This window comes from Megalops cyprinoides, chromosome 13, assembly GCF_013368585.1.
Source record: "Megalops cyprinoides isolate fMegCyp1 chromosome 13, fMegCyp1.pri, whole genome shotgun sequence".
NCBI lineage: Eukaryota > Metazoa > Chordata > Actinopteri > Elopiformes > Megalopidae > Megalops > Megalops cyprinoides.
Genome location: NC_050595.1, coordinates 850,898 through 867,500, shown reverse-complemented (window position 1 = coordinate 867,500; position 16,603 = coordinate 850,898). Strand labels below are relative to the sequence as shown.

The following is a 16,603-nucleotide window of genomic DNA, read 5'->3' as shown; positions in this document are numbered from 1 at the left end:
ACTATCTCTCCCTCTCTCTCCCTCTCTCTCACTATCTCTCCCTCTCTCTCCCTCTCTCTCACTATCTCTCACTATCTCTCACTCTCTCTCTCCCTCTCTCTCTCTCTCTCTCTCACTATCTCTCACTATCTCTCACTATCTCTCCCTCTCTCTCCCTCTCTCTCACTATCTCTCCCTCTCTCTCCCTCTCTCTCACTATCTCTCACTATCTCTCACTCTCTCTCTCCCTCTCTCTCTCTCTCTCTCACTATCTCTCCCTCTCTCTCCCTCTCTCTCACTATCTCTCACTATCTCTCCCTCTCTCTCCCTCTCTCTCACTATCTCTCACTATCTCTCACTCTCTCTCTCCCTCTCTCTCTCTCTCTCTCACTATCTCTCCCTCTCTCTCCCTCTCTCTCACTATCTCTCACTATCTCTCCCTCTCTCTCCCTCTCTCTCACTATCTCTCACTATCTCTCACTCTCTCTCTCCCTCTCTCTCTCTCTCTCTCACTATCTCTCACTATCTCTCCCTCTCTCTCCCTCTCACTCTCTCTCTCCCCCTCTCTCTCTCTCTCCCTCTCCCTCTCTCTCTCTATCTCTCTCTCTCTCTCCCTCTCTCTCTCTCTCTCTCTCTCTCTCTCTCTCTGCAGGCCTCTCCAGATGTTGAGCACTCATAGCGGTCGGTGGGGCTTTGCTTTGGCATTTTGATCCGTCGTCAGTGTGCTGCTGGAGAGATTCATGAGAGAGGAAGTGGACAGATGCCTGCCTTTCCAGGTGCCCAGGTGGGCCACAGGTATGGCACTCACCTGGGGTCCCACACCCCTTGGGTAGGCCCCACCCTTGGGCTGGGTGGTATAGCCGTACCGGTATATAGAATAGCTATTTTTTGTTAGGTTTCTTCCCGTATTGTTTTGTTAGGTTTCTTCCCGTAGTGTTTTCCCTTTAGTCACACCTGATGCAGGAGCACACCTCCAGTTTTCCGAGGCCGTGTGAAATGCTTCTGGGGGAAAAAACGCTGCTTGTATCTATTCAATGTTGATGTCACAGCAACAGCACTATGCTGCTTCCATGTGGTAGATAGAAACACATGGCTACAAAGGTAAAGAGTGAAAACATATGCTATGTGTTTTTCAAAGCTAATAGGTAAGTTAACAACATATAGAAACAAGTGATATTTTTCTGCCCCGGAAGCATTTCACTGAACTTTGGTGTGCTCCTGCATCAGGTATGACTAACGGGAAACAATACGGGAAGAAACCTAATGCCACATACTGGGGATAGCTGTTAATGCGCTAAAAATAGCTATTCGATATGTGGCAACGGCTATACGTCCCAGCCCTACCCACCTGACACACAAACAGGGAGGAGAGAAACAGACTCAGACACTGCATAAACCAATCAGATTTACTACCTCAGAATATTTTCTGTAAAAGTGCAGCTGAATTGATGGGTGTGTGTGATCGGGGTGTTGTGTGTGGCTGTACAATAATCTCCTGCTGTTTCTCTCTGTGCTGTGGCAGCCATGGTGCAGTTCCTCTCTGCCCTGGAGGTGGCGCTAGTGCTCTATCCCACCTTCATCTGCCTCACTCAGGAGAGCAGCATCCTTGGCAACCTGATGGGCTTTGGCTACACCCTGGCCTGGTGAGACTGCCCCCTCCCCGCCTCACCCTCCCTGCCCTGCCCCCTCCCTCTCTGCCCCCCCCCATGTTTGTGCTGAAGTGAATTTTCCTTGTTAAGTGCCATGACTTTCTTCTTTGCAGGTTTGTGTATCAGGTGGTACGGACTTCTGAGAACCAAACTAAACAGGTGAGTCATTGGGAAAGACACCTGGAAAAAGAGCTCAGTGTGATTAGCATGTCTTCGTGGGTATGGCAGGTTGTAAGGCTGCATATCCATCTCCTCTCTGCACCTTATAATCAGCAGGTAACTGTACTCCACCGGCCAATGTGGTACTTATCCTGCAGCAGATATCCAGCTGTAGAGAGGAATACTATGTAAAATAAGGGATAAAGTGATAATGTATGTAAAAATAGTTCTGGCTTGTGGTGTCTGTAAATAGTAATAATAATAACATTCATCTCCCCAGCTTCCCTGGTACAGGTACCCCCATGTAATGCCCCTCCCCTCTCTGCTGTGCACTGCCTACCTCGTCCTGCACTTCCTCTTCCTGTTCTTCAAAGTGCAGCCCATGCGACAGCACCGACAACCTCCAGAGGAGGTACTGCCCCGCCGCGCCCCTCCACACCCCCCCACACCCTGCCACACCCTGCCACACCCTGCCCCGCCGCACCCCGCCCCTCCACACCCCCCCACACCCTGCCACACCCTGCCACACCCTGCCCCGCCGCACCCCGCCCCTCCACACCCCCACACCCTTCCCCGCTGTGCCCCCCCACGCCCCTCACCCTGCCCCGCCCTGTCACACCCTGCCCCGCCGCGCTCCGCCACGCCCCTCCACACCCCCCACACCCTGCCACACCCTGCCCCGCCCTGCCACACCCTGCCCCGGTGTGCCCCGCCACGCCCCGCCACGCCCCGCTGTGCCCTGTCATTCACCCTCCTGCAAATTCACTCCCTTGTGGAACACAAACACAGAGGCACAGATGGTAGAAACAGTGTGATCCCTAGCAACCAATCAGAGAGCAATAATGTGATCCCACAGTGGCCAATCAGACAGCACTAATGGTGTGATCCTACAGCGGCCAATCAGACAGCAGTAATGGTGTGATCCCACAGTGGCCAATCGTTGACCTCACATCGATCCGCAGCTACACCGCAGCGTCATTAAAATGTCCACAGTGATGGTAAAGGTTTCTTCCTGTTTTTGGGGCTTCCGTTGGTGGCGCCCCTTGTTGCTGAGTTCGCAGGTACGGACTGAAGTAAGAGGCAGCAGAAGCATGTGGCTCAGATGGAGGGCGGCGAGTCAGTACAGCCGTTCCAGCAGCCTGGTGCAGTGAAACACTGTCGCTCAGAATGGCTCTCCTCAGTTAGGAGAAAAGCCAGGAAAATCGGCCGTGAAAACATCGGACATCTACAGTAACACACGGCCAGCCCTGCCCAGGGGACATGCTGACTGTAACAGCACCCCCTGCAGTCACGTTAAGGAACGTGTGAAACTGTGTTTGGTGATTTGCAGCATTCAGGAAGTGATAGTCTAACAGTGCACGCAGCCATGTCATAATAAGAGTCCCCTAAGTCCGCTCTGCTTGGCACATGCCCAGTGTTCCAGAGGGAGATGGTGAGAATGTGTCCCCTGCATACAGCAGTGGCTGATACCTACATTCCAGGGCAAACCCAGTATGCTTTCAGACGCCTTTGTTTCTGTGAGGTGGGTGAGCTGTCAGAAGGTTCTGCTTACATAGTCTCTCTGTGTTGTAGGAAAAGTGGCCAGTGGTTCCGCACCATAACATTCAGTATGTGAAGCGCCTGCTACAGCCCACTGTCCCCATGTGAGTTCAGAACCTGTGAAACCAGTGTGTGTGTGTGTGTGAGTGTGTGTGTGGGTGTGTGTGGGTGTGTGTGTGTGTGTGTGTGTGTGTGTGTGTGTGTGTGTGTGTTTGTGTTTGTGTGTGTATATGTGTTTGTGTGTGTGTGTGTGTTTGTGTGTATGTGTGTGTGTGTGTGTGTGCGTGCGTGTGTGTGTGTGTGCGCATGTGTGTGTGTGTGCGCACGTGTGTGTGTGTGCGTGTGTGTGCGCGCATGTGTGTGTGGTGTGTGTGTGTCTGTGTCTGTGTCTGTGTGTGTGTGCGTGTGCGTGTGTGTGTGCGTGTGTGTGTGTGCGTGTGGTGTGTGTGTGTGTGTGTGTGTGTGAGTGTGGTGTGTGTGTGTGTGTGTGTGCGTGTGGTGTGTGTATATGCGAGTGTTCCTGCACCTGCATGTGTGTGTGTGTGTAACTCGGAGACGCAGCTGATTGATTCACATCTTGCTTTGCATGTTTGTTCTGCTGTGAAACATGGCTCTGTGTCGCCCCCTGGCTGCAGTGGGGAGAAGCACTGGTTTCAGAGGAGGGTGTATGAGTGGGACTCCTGCTTCAGGTTCCCGGCTCGAATGCTCATCATGGCGGTGGTGGCGCTAAACGGAGTCTACACTGTGAGTCTGAACTAAAGCTGAAGCTAACGCTAAAGCTCCTGCTTCACAGACTTAGCGATTTAAGCTGTGTGGGTTATACTGTATGTGTGTGGAGATGTTAGCTTTATGTTTCAATAATTAAATCTGCTGATATCCTCATCACTTCCTGTCCCTCTTTTGCAGCTATCCTTTGTGCTCATGGTGATGGAAATCAGTTTTTCCAGGTTTCTCAACATGTGGTTTGGTGTTCCAACAGGTAGCATCCTATGATATGTGACTGCGTGTTTTCTTTTGCCTTTGATTTCAGGTTGACCTCAGTTATGGCTTCCGTTTGTGTCAGTGTGTGTACCAAAATCCATGGGGTTAGTGTAGTCCGTGCTGCAGTAAGAGTTAGTTGGTGGGTCAGTGTGATTGTGGTGGTGTTTTCTGTGCTATAGATGTATGAAGTCATTATTCTGTCGTTATTTTCAATGAAACTTACAACAATGGACTCTCTTTTTTGACACTGAGGTCATCCTGACTTTGCAGATTTCCCCAGAGGAGCTGCTGCTATCTCTCTGACTGCCCTGGTGACTGTCTACCACATCTGTCAAACCATGGCGCAGTACAAGTAAGTTCTACATAAAAACACACACACACACACACACACTATACACACATCTACACACTGTCTCCATTATTCTTTCAGGTGCCAGGTGCAAAGCCTGTACAGGGGGGATCGATCAGTCTTACCTAAAACGCTCCCACGCAGCAGCACAGCACTGGTGAGAGAATACACTGCAATCAGCACATAAGTGTGTGTGTGCCGATGGCTGGATATATAATTTTCTTCTGCCAATGCATACTTTTCTTTATTTCTCCCAGACTTGGAGCATGAGATACATTGGAATGCAGTTTGCCTATATCTGTATCAGTGAGTACCAATTTCCCAGAATTCCCAGTGTTTCAGCCCCTGAGGAGAGCTGTGATTGGCTGCTTGTGTTCCCCAGGCATGACGTTGCTGTATCCTGTCCTCTCCCTTGCCATTGTGGTGTTTCAGCAGTTCATCGTGCAGCCTCTGAGGGAGGGGAACGTGCAGGTGCTCTTCCAAACCCTGGGAGACATACTGTTAAGTACCATTTCTTTATCATTCAGCTGGGATTCAACCCCAGCACCTGCTGGAGCAGTGTCATCCCCATCATGAGCACGCTTAGCTGCTGGCTGTTGGTGTCCTGATTAGGGAGCTGGGCTTGGAGCACAGCTTGCAGGCTCAGCTGCGGGGTCTCAGCTGAATCTCAGGGCCTTCGGTGGCCAGCTGCACACATGCATCACAGGCTGAATAAACAGCAGTGACCTACAGCCTACCCTGCATCTGCAGAGAGCCGGCCCGAGGGGGCGGGGCTGAGGGGCCACAAGGCTTCGGTCCTGATTGAGCTTGTGACTAAAGACTGATCTGGGTTTTATGTCATCTGACAGTCGCCCACATTCAGTTAAGTGTGAATAAGATGGAGGTGTGTTGGTGTTTCTTTAAAGATAAGAGTCAACGCATTTCTTACTTTTTAACATCTGACAAATCTGACTCCTCCTATTTAGCTTAATCAATAGAACTGATTAATCACAGTGAATTCGGGTGAGCGTAGCGTTGCCTGGTGTGTGTGTCTGGCTGTGAGCTGCTGAGAGAGGCTTCATGTCACCTCCTGCTCTGTGTCTGCAGGGGAAACGTCGTACCTGTGCTGCTCCTCACCTTCACCCTGCGGGTCATATCACGACGCTTCTTCCTGCAGGACACGCTGTCAGCCTGGGACGAGGAGAAGCCTCTGGCCCTCAACAGCATGTGCGTGATCCCCCCCCCGCCCACGAGGCCCTGCTCTCAGGCCTGTGCTAACACTCTGCTCTCTCCCTGTCTCCCTCCCGCAGCCGCGCCCTGGAGAACACCTCCTACTTCTGCCTCTTTTACTTTATGATTCTGGGGTTGGTGCAGAGCTCTTTCATCTTCCTGTCCAGAGCTCTCCTGGGGACCCTCATGTTTGCCCGGCTCGACCAGGCAGCCAGCCTTTCTGGGCTGAGAGGGCATTTCAACTACGGTAAGACAGCCGGGGCAGTGAGACCGAAGCCTTCTACCCCATTTCTCTGTCACACACACACATGCATGCACATGCAAGCGCACACATACACGCACACACACTCGCACACGCACGCACATGCAAGCACACATACACGCACACACACATGCAAGCAGACATACATGCACACACACTCGCATGCACAGACACGCACACACACACACACACACACACACGCACACATACACACACACACACGCATGCACACGCGGTGCACGCCTGGGCCTCTGGTGATGTGCAGCAGTTTAACACACAGCCTGCATTCGGCTGCTTACTCATACACATGCAGGTCGCATGGCTCGATATCCTGTTTCCACGTATTCATATGGCCCATATTGCAACTGAAAAGATTTGATTTTGTGTGATTTTTTTGCTGTTCATACTGTTCTAAAAGCATCCGATCTGGGTCAAATTTGAGGGAAAAACTGGAACTGGGCCACTTTCAGCTGCAGTCTGAACGTTGCCTTATACTCTGTGGATGCAGTAAATGAATCATGTGTCCACTGTCAGCCCATCCAGATGAGATAAAGGGCACAGCTCGTGCTCTGATTCCTGAGAAGCAGCGAGACTCAGGATTGGTCCAGTGAGACTCAGGATTGGTCCAGTGAGACTCAGGATTGGTCCAGTGAGACTGAGACTCCGCCTGGACTGCAGTCTGTGCTCGCTGTGTCTGGCTCCCCCTGGTGGCAGTATTGTGTTTTTACAGGGAACTTGGCCTGGGTGTCTGTGCTGTTGGTGGACTCCGCCCACACGAACCCCACTGCTCTGACCTTCTGCCACCTCCTCCTCACAACCAGAACGGGTAAGCATTACTGCCAGCAACCAGAGCCAAACAGCTTTAAATCTCCACACTGCATCTTCGGCAAGGAGGGCGTGGCCAACACACGGCCAGCGGCCGTCTCTGATTGGTTTACACATGACCTCCTGACCTCTGCTGACTGTAAGGACATGGGGTGTTGAGCGCTGAGATTTCTACTCACACCTTCATTTAACATTAGCTGAGCTATGAGATGTGGGTGTGTTTGCTCTCTTACCAAAATGAGTGACTGATGTAAGATCTATGATCTTGATGATGTTTTACTCATCACATGATTCATCGGTGAGCCTCTCAGCTGTTTGTATTGGCCAAAATGGGGTCAGCAGAGGGGCTACCCATGTGTGACTGTGAACCACTACATCAGTCTCAAAGCTGCTATCTGTTGGTTGAATACAAAATCCCAGCCCATATTTGGTGAGATATCTGAGCACATGTGCCTCTCTCCCTCTTCAGTAGGCGGGGCCAGGGTGTGGCTGGGCGGGGCCAGGCGCCGGTGGTGGCTGTGCTACACCCTTCTCAGGAACCCCAGCCTGGTGGAGCTTCGCAGACAGGGGTATGCCCCACATTACATTACATTATGTGCATTTAGCAGACGCTCTTATCCGGAGCGACTTCCATCACAATAGAGCATAAGTGTATGCATTCAATTTAAAGGAGCAATAGTGTCAGACCAGGCTAACACTCCCAGACCAGAAAGTATGAGTATAACACTATTCAAATCCTACCACAAGTTTACCTGTGCACTCTGACAAAAGCCAAGTATACTACGATACAACAGTCCCTAGAACACAAATTATAATAAATCGTAATACTCCACATAAAATTAACATCAAATGCAAGAAGTCGCAGGTATCAGGGGGTGGGGATAGTGGGTCTTCAGCCTGTGTTGGAAGATGGCCAGTGATTCTGCTGTCCGAACCCCTGTGAGGAGTTCATTTCACCACTGAGGGACCGGTTCAGACAGGGATCGTGCCTGAGACGAGCGACCCTGTCGGGTTGGGACAGTCGGTTGTTCTGTGGAAGCAGAGCACAGTGATCTTGAGGGAACATGGGGTTTGAAGAGGGGTTGCGGGTACGAGGTGGGCTCTCCCACTCACTGTCCTGTATGCAGCACCAAGGCTTTGAACTTGATGCGAGCGATAACAGGAAGCCAGTGAGGTGAGGTGAGGAGGGGGGTAACTTGTCTACAATCTTCCTAAACATAGTCAAGTCGTGCAGCTGCATTTTGGATTAGCTGTAGAGATTTGATGGCACAGGCAGGAAGGCAAGCGAAGAGGGAGCGGCAGCAGTCCAGGCGTAAGAGGACCAGGGCCTGAACTAGGAGCTGCGTTGAATATGTAGTGAGATAGGGGCGGATCCTTCGGATGTTGTACAGGAAGGATCTGCAAGCCTGACTCACCTGTCACCACACCCGCAGGAGCCCTCCCCCTCCAGGAGTCTGTTGAACAGTGAACAGACTGCTGCTGCCCTGAGTGACCTGCGACATCCCAGTTGCCTCTCCGACCTGCAGGACGACACATCCCAGCTGCCTCTCCAACCTGCAGGACGACACATCCCAGCTTCCTTTCCAACCTGCAGGACGACACATCCCAGCTTCCTTTCCAACCTGCAGGACGACACATCCCAGCTGCCTCTCCAACCTGCAGGACGACACATCCCAGCTTCCTTTCCAACCTACAGGACTACACATCCCAGCTTCCTTCCTTGTAATTGTACTGTACAGGCAGAGACAGACAATGAAACATCTAATACTTTTAGATCCCTTTGCTCATCCTTCTTGGTGCTCTTGTTTCAGGGGCAGATCTTTAAATTATCTCAGCTCATTCTATGCATGGTGCCCTCTGTTTCAGCCCATCCATGCCATTAAGGTCACTTATTCCATACAGCGTGACAGGGGTTATCCTACACGCTCCATACAGCTCACTCTGAGTATATGGCTGCTGTTGCTGGCACAACAGCTGTTATGCTTATGAAAATAAAAGGCATGCTTCAGTTTGTAAACATATTGTTTTATATCATTAATACAGATTTTTTAAAAAATCACACTGCTCCAGTTTCCCATGATTCTTTCAGTCCCATGCCCCCATGACTGGCATCAGAAAGGGTCCTGTGATGGTGGTCACTGCAGTACTGGAAGAGTTTCGCAGAGGGCGGCATCCCCACATCTCCCTCTCCCACTCCAGCACACAGGAACACCAGTCATTTCCACTGCAGAGGAAGTCCCCTCTGGAATTCCGTCACCATCCTGTCCTCAGATCCCTCCACCGACTCGTCCAGCTTCACGTGTGAAGTGTGAGAGCTGCCAGAAAAACACCGGCAGTCGTGGAGCCCTGGCCGGGGTTCAGAGGTCAGACAGGGTCAAAGTTCACAGCCGCAGTCTCTTGATGTCCTCGCTGCGGAAGTCGATGCGGAGTGCCAGCACCTGTCTCACCTCCGCGGGGGTCAGACGCCAGGTGAGAGGGCCAGAGTTCGGACCCCAGTAATCCAGAATCTCTGTCACCTGGACAGGCGGGCAAAGAGACAGAGAGACAGAGGAATGGATTATGAAGAGGTGAGTCTCCTCTAGCAGGTTACTAATGGGAGGGGAGAGAGAGAGAGAGACAGAGGAATGGATTATGAAGAGGTGAGTCTCCTCTAGCAGGTTACTAATGGGAGGGGAGAGAGAGAGAGACAGAGGGGAGAGAAAGGGCACACTCCTACCCTCTCCAGGTTGAGGATGGTGGCCATCTGGGTCAGCCTGGCGAACTTGTCCCTGATGGTCCAGGTCGTGACTGTGGTCAGGTAGGTCACCAGAGAACGCAGCTCCTTATCAAACTGTAGACCCCCCAGCTGCAAGAGAGACAGGCTCAGGAATCACCCAGTCAGCACAGAGATTAAGCAAGTCTGCAGAAGCCACAGATTGTGGAGTGAGGCTTCATGAACCCCATAATGGGTGGAGATACTACATGCTGTCAATCACTGACTCCTCTGAACCAACCACAGGAACTTAGGCTCCACAGCACAGTGATGATAGGTTGAGCTCATCATGTGAACCAGTTTCAGGGTTTATGAAGCCTCACTCTCCCTGGTGACTGAGCACTGGGGGTTTGTGCGACAGGCCGCCCCCTGGTGGCCGCAGCTGGATGTGTGCGTACCCGGCTGAAGGTGCACTTGAGGACGGTCTTTTCCATCTCCAGAGAGATGAGGCTGGTCATCAGACTGGTCAGTGTGTCGTAGATGACAGGGGAGAGTCCGGCCTGCAGCGAACCAGTGAACACAGCGATCTTACACCGCTTACATCACTCTTTATTTACCAAACGCACGCTTTTCTCCAAGACTTCCACTTTAACACTAACAAAGACGTTTAATCACCAGGTGTCAATACACCACAAATTAATCTAAACAGTTCCTGTTTGGTGCTAACTGTCTAATGAAGCCGTGCCGACTGCATGTTTAACTGCAATGACTCTGCTCTCTGTATCCCATCATTCCTTGCACTCCCCTGACACTCCTACCTTAAACTCGGCCATTAGCTGCTCCAGGTTAACGATGAACTGCTGGACCCAGGGGTCGTTCGCCTCGTACTCGTTAAATTCGTCCTGTGAGAGTGTGGAACAGAAACATTCAGTTCCCCTCTGTCCCGGTAGGAGTGTGTGAGAGAGAGTGTGTGTGTGCGCGCATGTGCGCAGCACTGCAGGGTAGGAGTGTGTGTGTGTGTGTGTGCGCAGCACTGCAGGGTAGGAGTGTGTGTGAGTTTGCTGTACCTCCTCAATGTTGTGTGAAATGGACAGGAAGCTGCTGATCCAGGGCTTGACCTGAGGCTTGATTGCAGTGTTGTTCAACTCTGTAAGACCCTCCTGTGAGAGAGAGAAACGCATACGCACACACACACACACACACACACGCATGCACAGCTTAGTTTCGACAGACAGCTCTGTATTGAGCAGACAGGGTGTTAGAACATAGCGGCCGGTACAGACAGACAGACAGACAGGCCCTCACCTGCAGCAGATCCTTGAACTTGCTGGATGTGCTCAGCAGGTCTGACAGACAGCTGTCAATCTTGGCCTGTGCCTGCTCCCCTGAGCCAAAGCCCTGACTGAACAGCTTACTGCAGTCACTCTGAGGCAGAGAGAGACAGACAGGGGGACACAACTTTACTCAGAGTAGCGCAAGTAAGGAGGTGTAGTGCTGTTGGTGAATGGAGTAAGAAAGTACGATACTATTGGTGGATCGTATGAGGAACAGAAAATTCCAGTATTATCCCAAACGAGTCCTCAGAGGACAATCAGTCTCTGTTAAAGCACCTCAGCTCTGGGACTATGATATTTCAAGTCAACAGTCGCTGTGGTCTGAAACCTCACATCCATGGTGTTTCTGAGCAGCAGGATGCTTTAAATCACATCTGCAATTCCTGCCTGTCACCACCAGAGGGCCCTGCTGTGCGTCTCTCGCTGGGATGGCGGACAGCCAGAGGATAAAAGCAACACAGAATAACGGAGGCAGTCCTTCCTCCACGCAGATCACATGACAGGAAGTACCTCCAGGTTCTTCTTCAGGGTGATGATATTCTCACTGCACACCTCCACATTGTTCAGAGTCACCTGAGACAGGGGTTCAGGGAGGGAGAGGAGGATAACAACACATCTCTGAGCAAAGTGATCACATTATATCAGCGTGTGCAGGGTTCGGTTTTTACAGGAGCCAGTGTGTATGGGATCAGTATGTGTAGGGGTCAGCGTGTAGGTGGTCAGCGTGTAGGTGGTCAGCGTGTAGGGGTCAGCGTGTAGGGGTCAGCGCGTAGGGGTCAGCGCGTAGGGGGTCAGCGCGTAGGGGGTCAGCGTGTAGGTGGTCAGCGTGTAGGGGGTCAGCGTGTAGGGCCAGCACGCACCAGGAAGGAGGCCTTGGCGTCCTCGGCGCTCTCGATGCCCAGCGTGTTGAACTTGCCCTGCTGCAGGCTGCTCTGCATCAGGCTGACGGCGCTGCTCACGCCCCGCTGGATGTCCTGCAGCGTCGTCGCGGGGAAGCCCTGTCGCAGCTTATTACACAGCACCTCCCTGTGGCCACCCGCGGAACAGCAGCCAGGAGCCGGACACACAGAACCAGAAACGCAGACCAGGCTAAAAGTCAGTGTTACCTGCCAGCTGTGCTCCACCTGCAGCCATGATGGAATAATGCATGCAGCGAATGTGGAGCACAAATCTGCTGCTGATACTTTCAACCTGACAACAGAATTTACCAGTTTGGTCACGGTTAGAAAATCAGCCCCATACAGGCAGGTGTTGATGAAGGAACAGTATCTCACTGCGGGGAGGGGGTGCGAGTGGGGAGTGTGTGTGTGTGTGGGGGGGGGGGGGGGGGGGGGGCCCACCTGAAGTCGGACTCCAGCACGGAGGTGGCGTGGTTGATCATGGCACAGAGGCAGTCGATGCTGGAGCTGGACAGAGCCCGGCTGATGCACTTCTTCACGATGTAGAAACAGTCGTCCACCATGCTGGAGGTCAGCTGACCCTTCTCATAGGTGTCCATGGTGACAGCCTAATGAGGGTGACGGGGCATCACTGACCGAGCAGCAGAAAGGGGGTCACAGACTGCGGTGTGCAGACCACAGTAACGCACAACGCACTGCTGGGGTGTGTCAGACTAGTGTAGTATAATTATCTAGATAAGTGTGCAGTGCATTCAGTTGCACTTTCTACAGTGTGTAAATAATATTTGCTCTGTAATTTGTGTAACGTGCTGTGTGTGTGCAGGTGTAGCACGCTGTATGTGTGCAGGTGTAACGTGCTGTGTGTATGCAGGTGTAACGTGCTGTGTGTGTGCAGGTGTAACGTGCTGTGTGTGTGCAGGTGTAACACGCTGTGTGTGTGCAGGTGTAACGCGCTGTGTGTGTGCAGGTGTAACGCGCTGTGTGTGTGCAGGTGTAGAACGCTGTGTTTGCGGGTGTAGCGCGCTGCGCACCTTGTTGACGCTCTCCCTCATGTAGTACTCTTCCATAGGGATGTAGAATCCGATCAGCTCCTGCATGTTCCGGCTCAGCAGACAGTGCTTTAGCAGCTTCTCCAGGCTCTGCTGGTGCTCTGTGCCAACACAGGGAGACACAGTCGCACAGTGCAGTCTCCACAGAGACACAGGGAGACACAGTCTCCACACAGCGCAGCCTCCACACAGCGCAGCCTCCACAGAGACACAACGAGACGCAGTGACACAGTGAGACGCAGTGAGACGCAGTGTAGTGCGGTTACCCTGCACGGTGCTCTTGGACGCGGTGGCGTCTCCGACCTCGAAGTCGGCGGTGATGCGTCGGCGCAGGAAGCGCAGGTACAGCTCTGCCCGCGAGTTCATCACAGTCACCTCCAGCAGCACAGGGTCCAGCTCCCTGCGCACAGAGCCCCACACAGTCATCCCTTACAGGAGAGGGGAGGGACAGAGCGAGGGAGGGAGCACACACTGACCTGGGATCTGCCATCCCTTACAGGAGAGAGAAGGGACAGAAGGAGAGAGGGAGCACACACTGACCTGGGATCTGCCATCCCTTACAGGAGAGGGGAGGGACAGAAGGAGAGAGGGAGCACACACTGACCTGGGATCTGTCATCCCTTACAGGAGAGAGAAGGGACAGAAGGAGAGAGGGAGCACACACTGACCTGGGATCTGTCATCCCTTACAGGAGAGAGAAGGGACAGAAGGAGAGAGGGAGCACACACTGACCTGGGTTCTATCTTCTCGGTGGACATGCTTCTCATCATACTGTTCTGGACAATCTGAAACTGCACAAAATAAAGGAAGAGTGAGTCTCAGGACTTCCTGTGATACACAGCCTCACTGAGAGTGTCTCACACACGTACACACTCTCACACACTCTCATACACACGTACACACTCTCACACACAAGCACACACACGCACTCTCACACACACGCACGCACACACACACACAGACACACACACACACACACACACACACACCTTGTTCTGATAGTCTCTCTGCTGGATGAACTTGTCCACCACCTTCTCAGCCTGCCGGTCACACTCCACCTGCAAGTGTTTGATGAGGGTGTAGAGACGCCCGGGACCGTAATACGTCTCCACGATGGGCTGGTGTGTCTCCACAATCCGCGCAATGCCTGAGGCGCACGCACACACACACACACACACACACAGGAAAGACAGACAGCGCGTGGATTTAACAAGTGTAGCTCACACTCAAAGTTAACACAGTGTTCAGATGGAACAGTAACCTGCTCCCCAGTGACCGGTGTTGGTCACGCACACACACACACGCACACACACCCCTGGTGTCTCACCCTCCAGCAGCAGTGTCAGGGTGTCAGCGAAGATCAGCGCCGCCCTGCGCTCCCCAAGTTCGCCCCCCACTGCCAGCAGGAGGTTCTCTTCTGCCTTTTTGGCCAGCTGAAAGAGGAGAGAGGCGGTTAGCTCAGATACTGCTCGCTGGGACACAAGGAGACGCCACAGGCAGGTCAGACGCACTGAAACAAGTCCTGTTCCCTCCGGGGGATGGCGTCATCTTCCCAGAGACCGCAGGGTACCGGCTGATCTCTGTTACTCAGCAGCAGCTCGGTACAGAAACACTGGTCAAAACAGAGCAGACAGACAGACACCCACATGGGCACAGAGGTACTGGGCGAAGCGGGCCAGCCCTTGGTTGTGGAGACCCAACAGGGGGAAGATCTTGAAGAACCTTTCCACCTGGGCCAGGTCACCATCGGCGATGGCCTGGTCCAAACGTTCCTTTACCAGGACCTTCAGTCTCTGCTCCGCCTCCTGCAGGAGGGCCAGGCTGGCGTCCACGGCACTGCCTGATCAGAAACAAAGATTAGAGTGGAAAACAATGAACACTGAACCACAAATCAGGGTAAACTCTCCCTGCTCCTCATTTCACACATGTGCTGTTTTTCTGGGGAACATAAAGTTAATTAATAATACTAATTATTAATTACTAATTCACTCACTCTTCCCTGGCCAGTAATGTGTACAGACTCACAACTATTTGGTTTGTTACAAATCAGCATTTTAAAAAATACAGTGCTACATTTTGCACATTGGACTTAAATATTTTCACAGTTGTTTTTCCAAGAAAGCACATCAGTGCAAATGTTTACAGCTAAAGTGTGATTGGCCTAGCATTTCAGTAGAACCATTTGGAACACAAACGTGTGACTGACACTGCATCTCCACTGGCTGAATCTGACAGTTAGCCTTACTCTCTCCGCCCTGACGGCTCAGCTCGATGACCGACTGATCCAGGGACAGATAGCGGTGCACGTGCGCTGCCGCCTGCTCGTAGTCCTCGTTGCGCAGCGCCGTCTGGACCCCGTCGGTGCAGAACTTCAGGTCCAGAATGTCATCAGCACGCTGTATTGCCTGGTACAGCCGGTTCTGCCCAGCGTGGGGGAGGAACACACGAGGGGAGGTGAGTCTGCCGTCACGCAGCGCGGGTGCGTACCCGTGCGCGCACACGCTCGGTCCGTACCTTGGCCAGGTCCAGCTGCCGCACTTTGCTGCTGACGTTCTCGGCGAGGCTGCAGGTGAAGGTGATCATTCCGGAGAGCTGCGTGGCGTCGCCCTCGATGAGCTGCAGGTTGGGCCTAAAGGCACAAACAGGTGAGAGGAGCGGGCGAGGCTGCACGCCCACGGAAACGCACGGACACGCAGAGTGACTGTCAAACAGCAGGTGAAGAGACTCGATGCGGCCTCCTGTCCCGCCCCTGCGCACTCACCACCCCCTCCCTGCGCACTCACCACCCCCTCCCTGCGCACTCACCCCCCCGCGCACTCACCACCCCCTCCCCTGCGCACTCACCCCCGCCCCCCCCCCCCCTGCGCACTCACCACCCCCTCCCTGCGCACTCACCCCATCCTCTGCAGCGCCAGCATCTTGGTCTCGATGTTTCCCTGCTGGCTGATCAGCGCCTCCAGCTCCGACTCCACCTTTTTCTGTTGGAGTAAAACAGCGCGACAGGTAAGAACCTGCCACTAACCTGCGACCGGTCAGAGCGCCGCTTACTGCTACAGCAGTTGTTAATTAATATCAACGACATGACAAGGCTGTGATTTCAACGACGTCATTGGTTTCATTGGATCCTGCATGCTGGATCCTGGTGGTTTGAAGCGCCTGTGATGCGATGCCACGGTGCCAGAGTTAGCTCCCGGCTACCGAGCCACTGCCAGCAGCTGCCCTGCTCTCCGCCCTCTTTCCCTCCCTCCTCACCTCCTCATCGCAGAGCTGCTGGTACACCCGCTCCAGCTCGTCCAGCTCCGTCAGGCCTTCGATCGTCTCCGTGCTGATGGCCGACAGACCCGCCGAGGCGTTCCGTTTCACGGCCACCGCCGGGTTGGACTCCGCCATTTTCTCCCCACATAAACACAAATGGCGTCACTTCCGCGTGTCGTTTAAACAGCCACCGCGACGCTTCATCGCCTGCGCCACATTGGTACAAGGACCTCCGCCTAAACCCACTCATCATGGTAGCTGGATAATTAAATTTCCTATTTTTCTTTAATATGCATGGGAAATGCATCATTTTACATACATTTTTAAACTATATTTAAGAGCTTTGTCAACAAATGAAATATAATTACCTAATCCTTTTGTCTTTTTATGTTAGTCAGGCATATTGTGAGACACCCACATGA

General features: G+C 52.8%; 2 protein-coding genes across 2 annotated transcripts in view; one reads left to right on the top strand and one right to left on the bottom strand.

Annotated features, from left to right (window-relative positions):
- LOC118788396 (stimulated by retinoic acid gene 6 protein-like) overlaps positions 1 to 8,450 on the top strand; it is a 10,437-nt gene extending 1,987 nt beyond the window's left edge. Inside the window, exons 4-19 of the mRNA XM_036544375.1 lie at positions 632 to 774; positions 1,502 to 1,622; positions 1,742 to 1,787; positions 2,068 to 2,199; positions 3,360 to 3,430; positions 3,962 to 4,070; positions 4,233 to 4,305; positions 4,578 to 4,659; positions 4,738 to 4,813; positions 4,914 to 4,962; positions 5,039 to 5,156; positions 5,743 to 5,862; positions 5,946 to 6,112; positions 6,858 to 6,953; positions 7,422 to 7,521; positions 8,386 to 8,450. Coding sequence (XP_036400268.1) covers positions 720 to 774; positions 1,502 to 1,622; positions 1,742 to 1,787; positions 2,068 to 2,199; positions 3,360 to 3,430; positions 3,962 to 4,070; positions 4,233 to 4,305; positions 4,578 to 4,659; positions 4,738 to 4,813; positions 4,914 to 4,962; positions 5,039 to 5,156; positions 5,743 to 5,862; positions 5,946 to 6,112; positions 6,858 to 6,953; positions 7,422 to 7,521; positions 8,386 to 8,413 — 1,443 coding nt within the window. The 5' untranslated portion in view covers positions 632 to 719 and the 3' untranslated portion in view covers positions 8,414 to 8,450. The remainder of the gene's footprint in view (positions 1 to 631; positions 775 to 1,501; positions 1,623 to 1,741; positions 1,788 to 2,067; positions 2,200 to 3,359; positions 3,431 to 3,961; positions 4,071 to 4,232; positions 4,306 to 4,577; positions 4,660 to 4,737; positions 4,814 to 4,913; positions 4,963 to 5,038; positions 5,157 to 5,742; positions 5,863 to 5,945; positions 6,113 to 6,857; positions 6,954 to 7,421; positions 7,522 to 8,385) is intronic.
- A 569-nt stretch (positions 8,451 to 9,019) lies between these two features.
- cog4 (component of oligomeric golgi complex 4) lies at positions 9,020 to 16,316 on the bottom strand. Its single transcript, XM_036544374.1, has 19 exons — positions 16,179 to 16,316; positions 15,822 to 15,904; positions 15,441 to 15,555; positions 15,172 to 15,346; positions 14,573 to 14,766; positions 14,254 to 14,359; positions 13,916 to 14,073; positions 13,659 to 13,717; positions 13,193 to 13,326; positions 12,909 to 13,027; positions 12,319 to 12,485; positions 11,839 to 12,004; positions 11,489 to 11,551; positions 10,950 to 11,069; positions 10,712 to 10,804; positions 10,463 to 10,546; positions 10,103 to 10,204; positions 9,669 to 9,797; positions 9,020 to 9,468 (listed from the first exon to the last, which is right to left on the bottom strand). The coding sequence occupies exons 1-19, from the start codon at positions 16,314 to 16,316 to the stop codon at positions 9,334 to 9,336; spliced, it is 2,340 nt and encodes a 779-aa protein (XP_036400267.1). The 3' UTR covers positions 9,020 to 9,333.
- Positions 16,317 to 16,603: the final 287 nt, after the last annotated feature.

Excerpts from the sequence above, each read along its gene's own strand:
- cog4 (XM_036544374.1), bottom strand. The coding sequence starts at position 16,316 with ATGGCGGAGTCCAACCCGGCGGTGGCCGTGAAACGGAACGCCTCGGCG. Across the intron at positions 12,486-12,908 it reads TGAGGGAGAGCGTCAACAAG|GCTGTCACCATGGACACCTA; the intron begins GTGCGCAGCGCG and ends CACCCTCATTAG. Across the intron at positions 10,805-10,949 it reads AGTTCAAGGATCTGCTGCAG|GAGGGTCTTACAGAGTTGAA; the intron begins GTGAGGGCCTGT and ends TCTCTCTCACAG.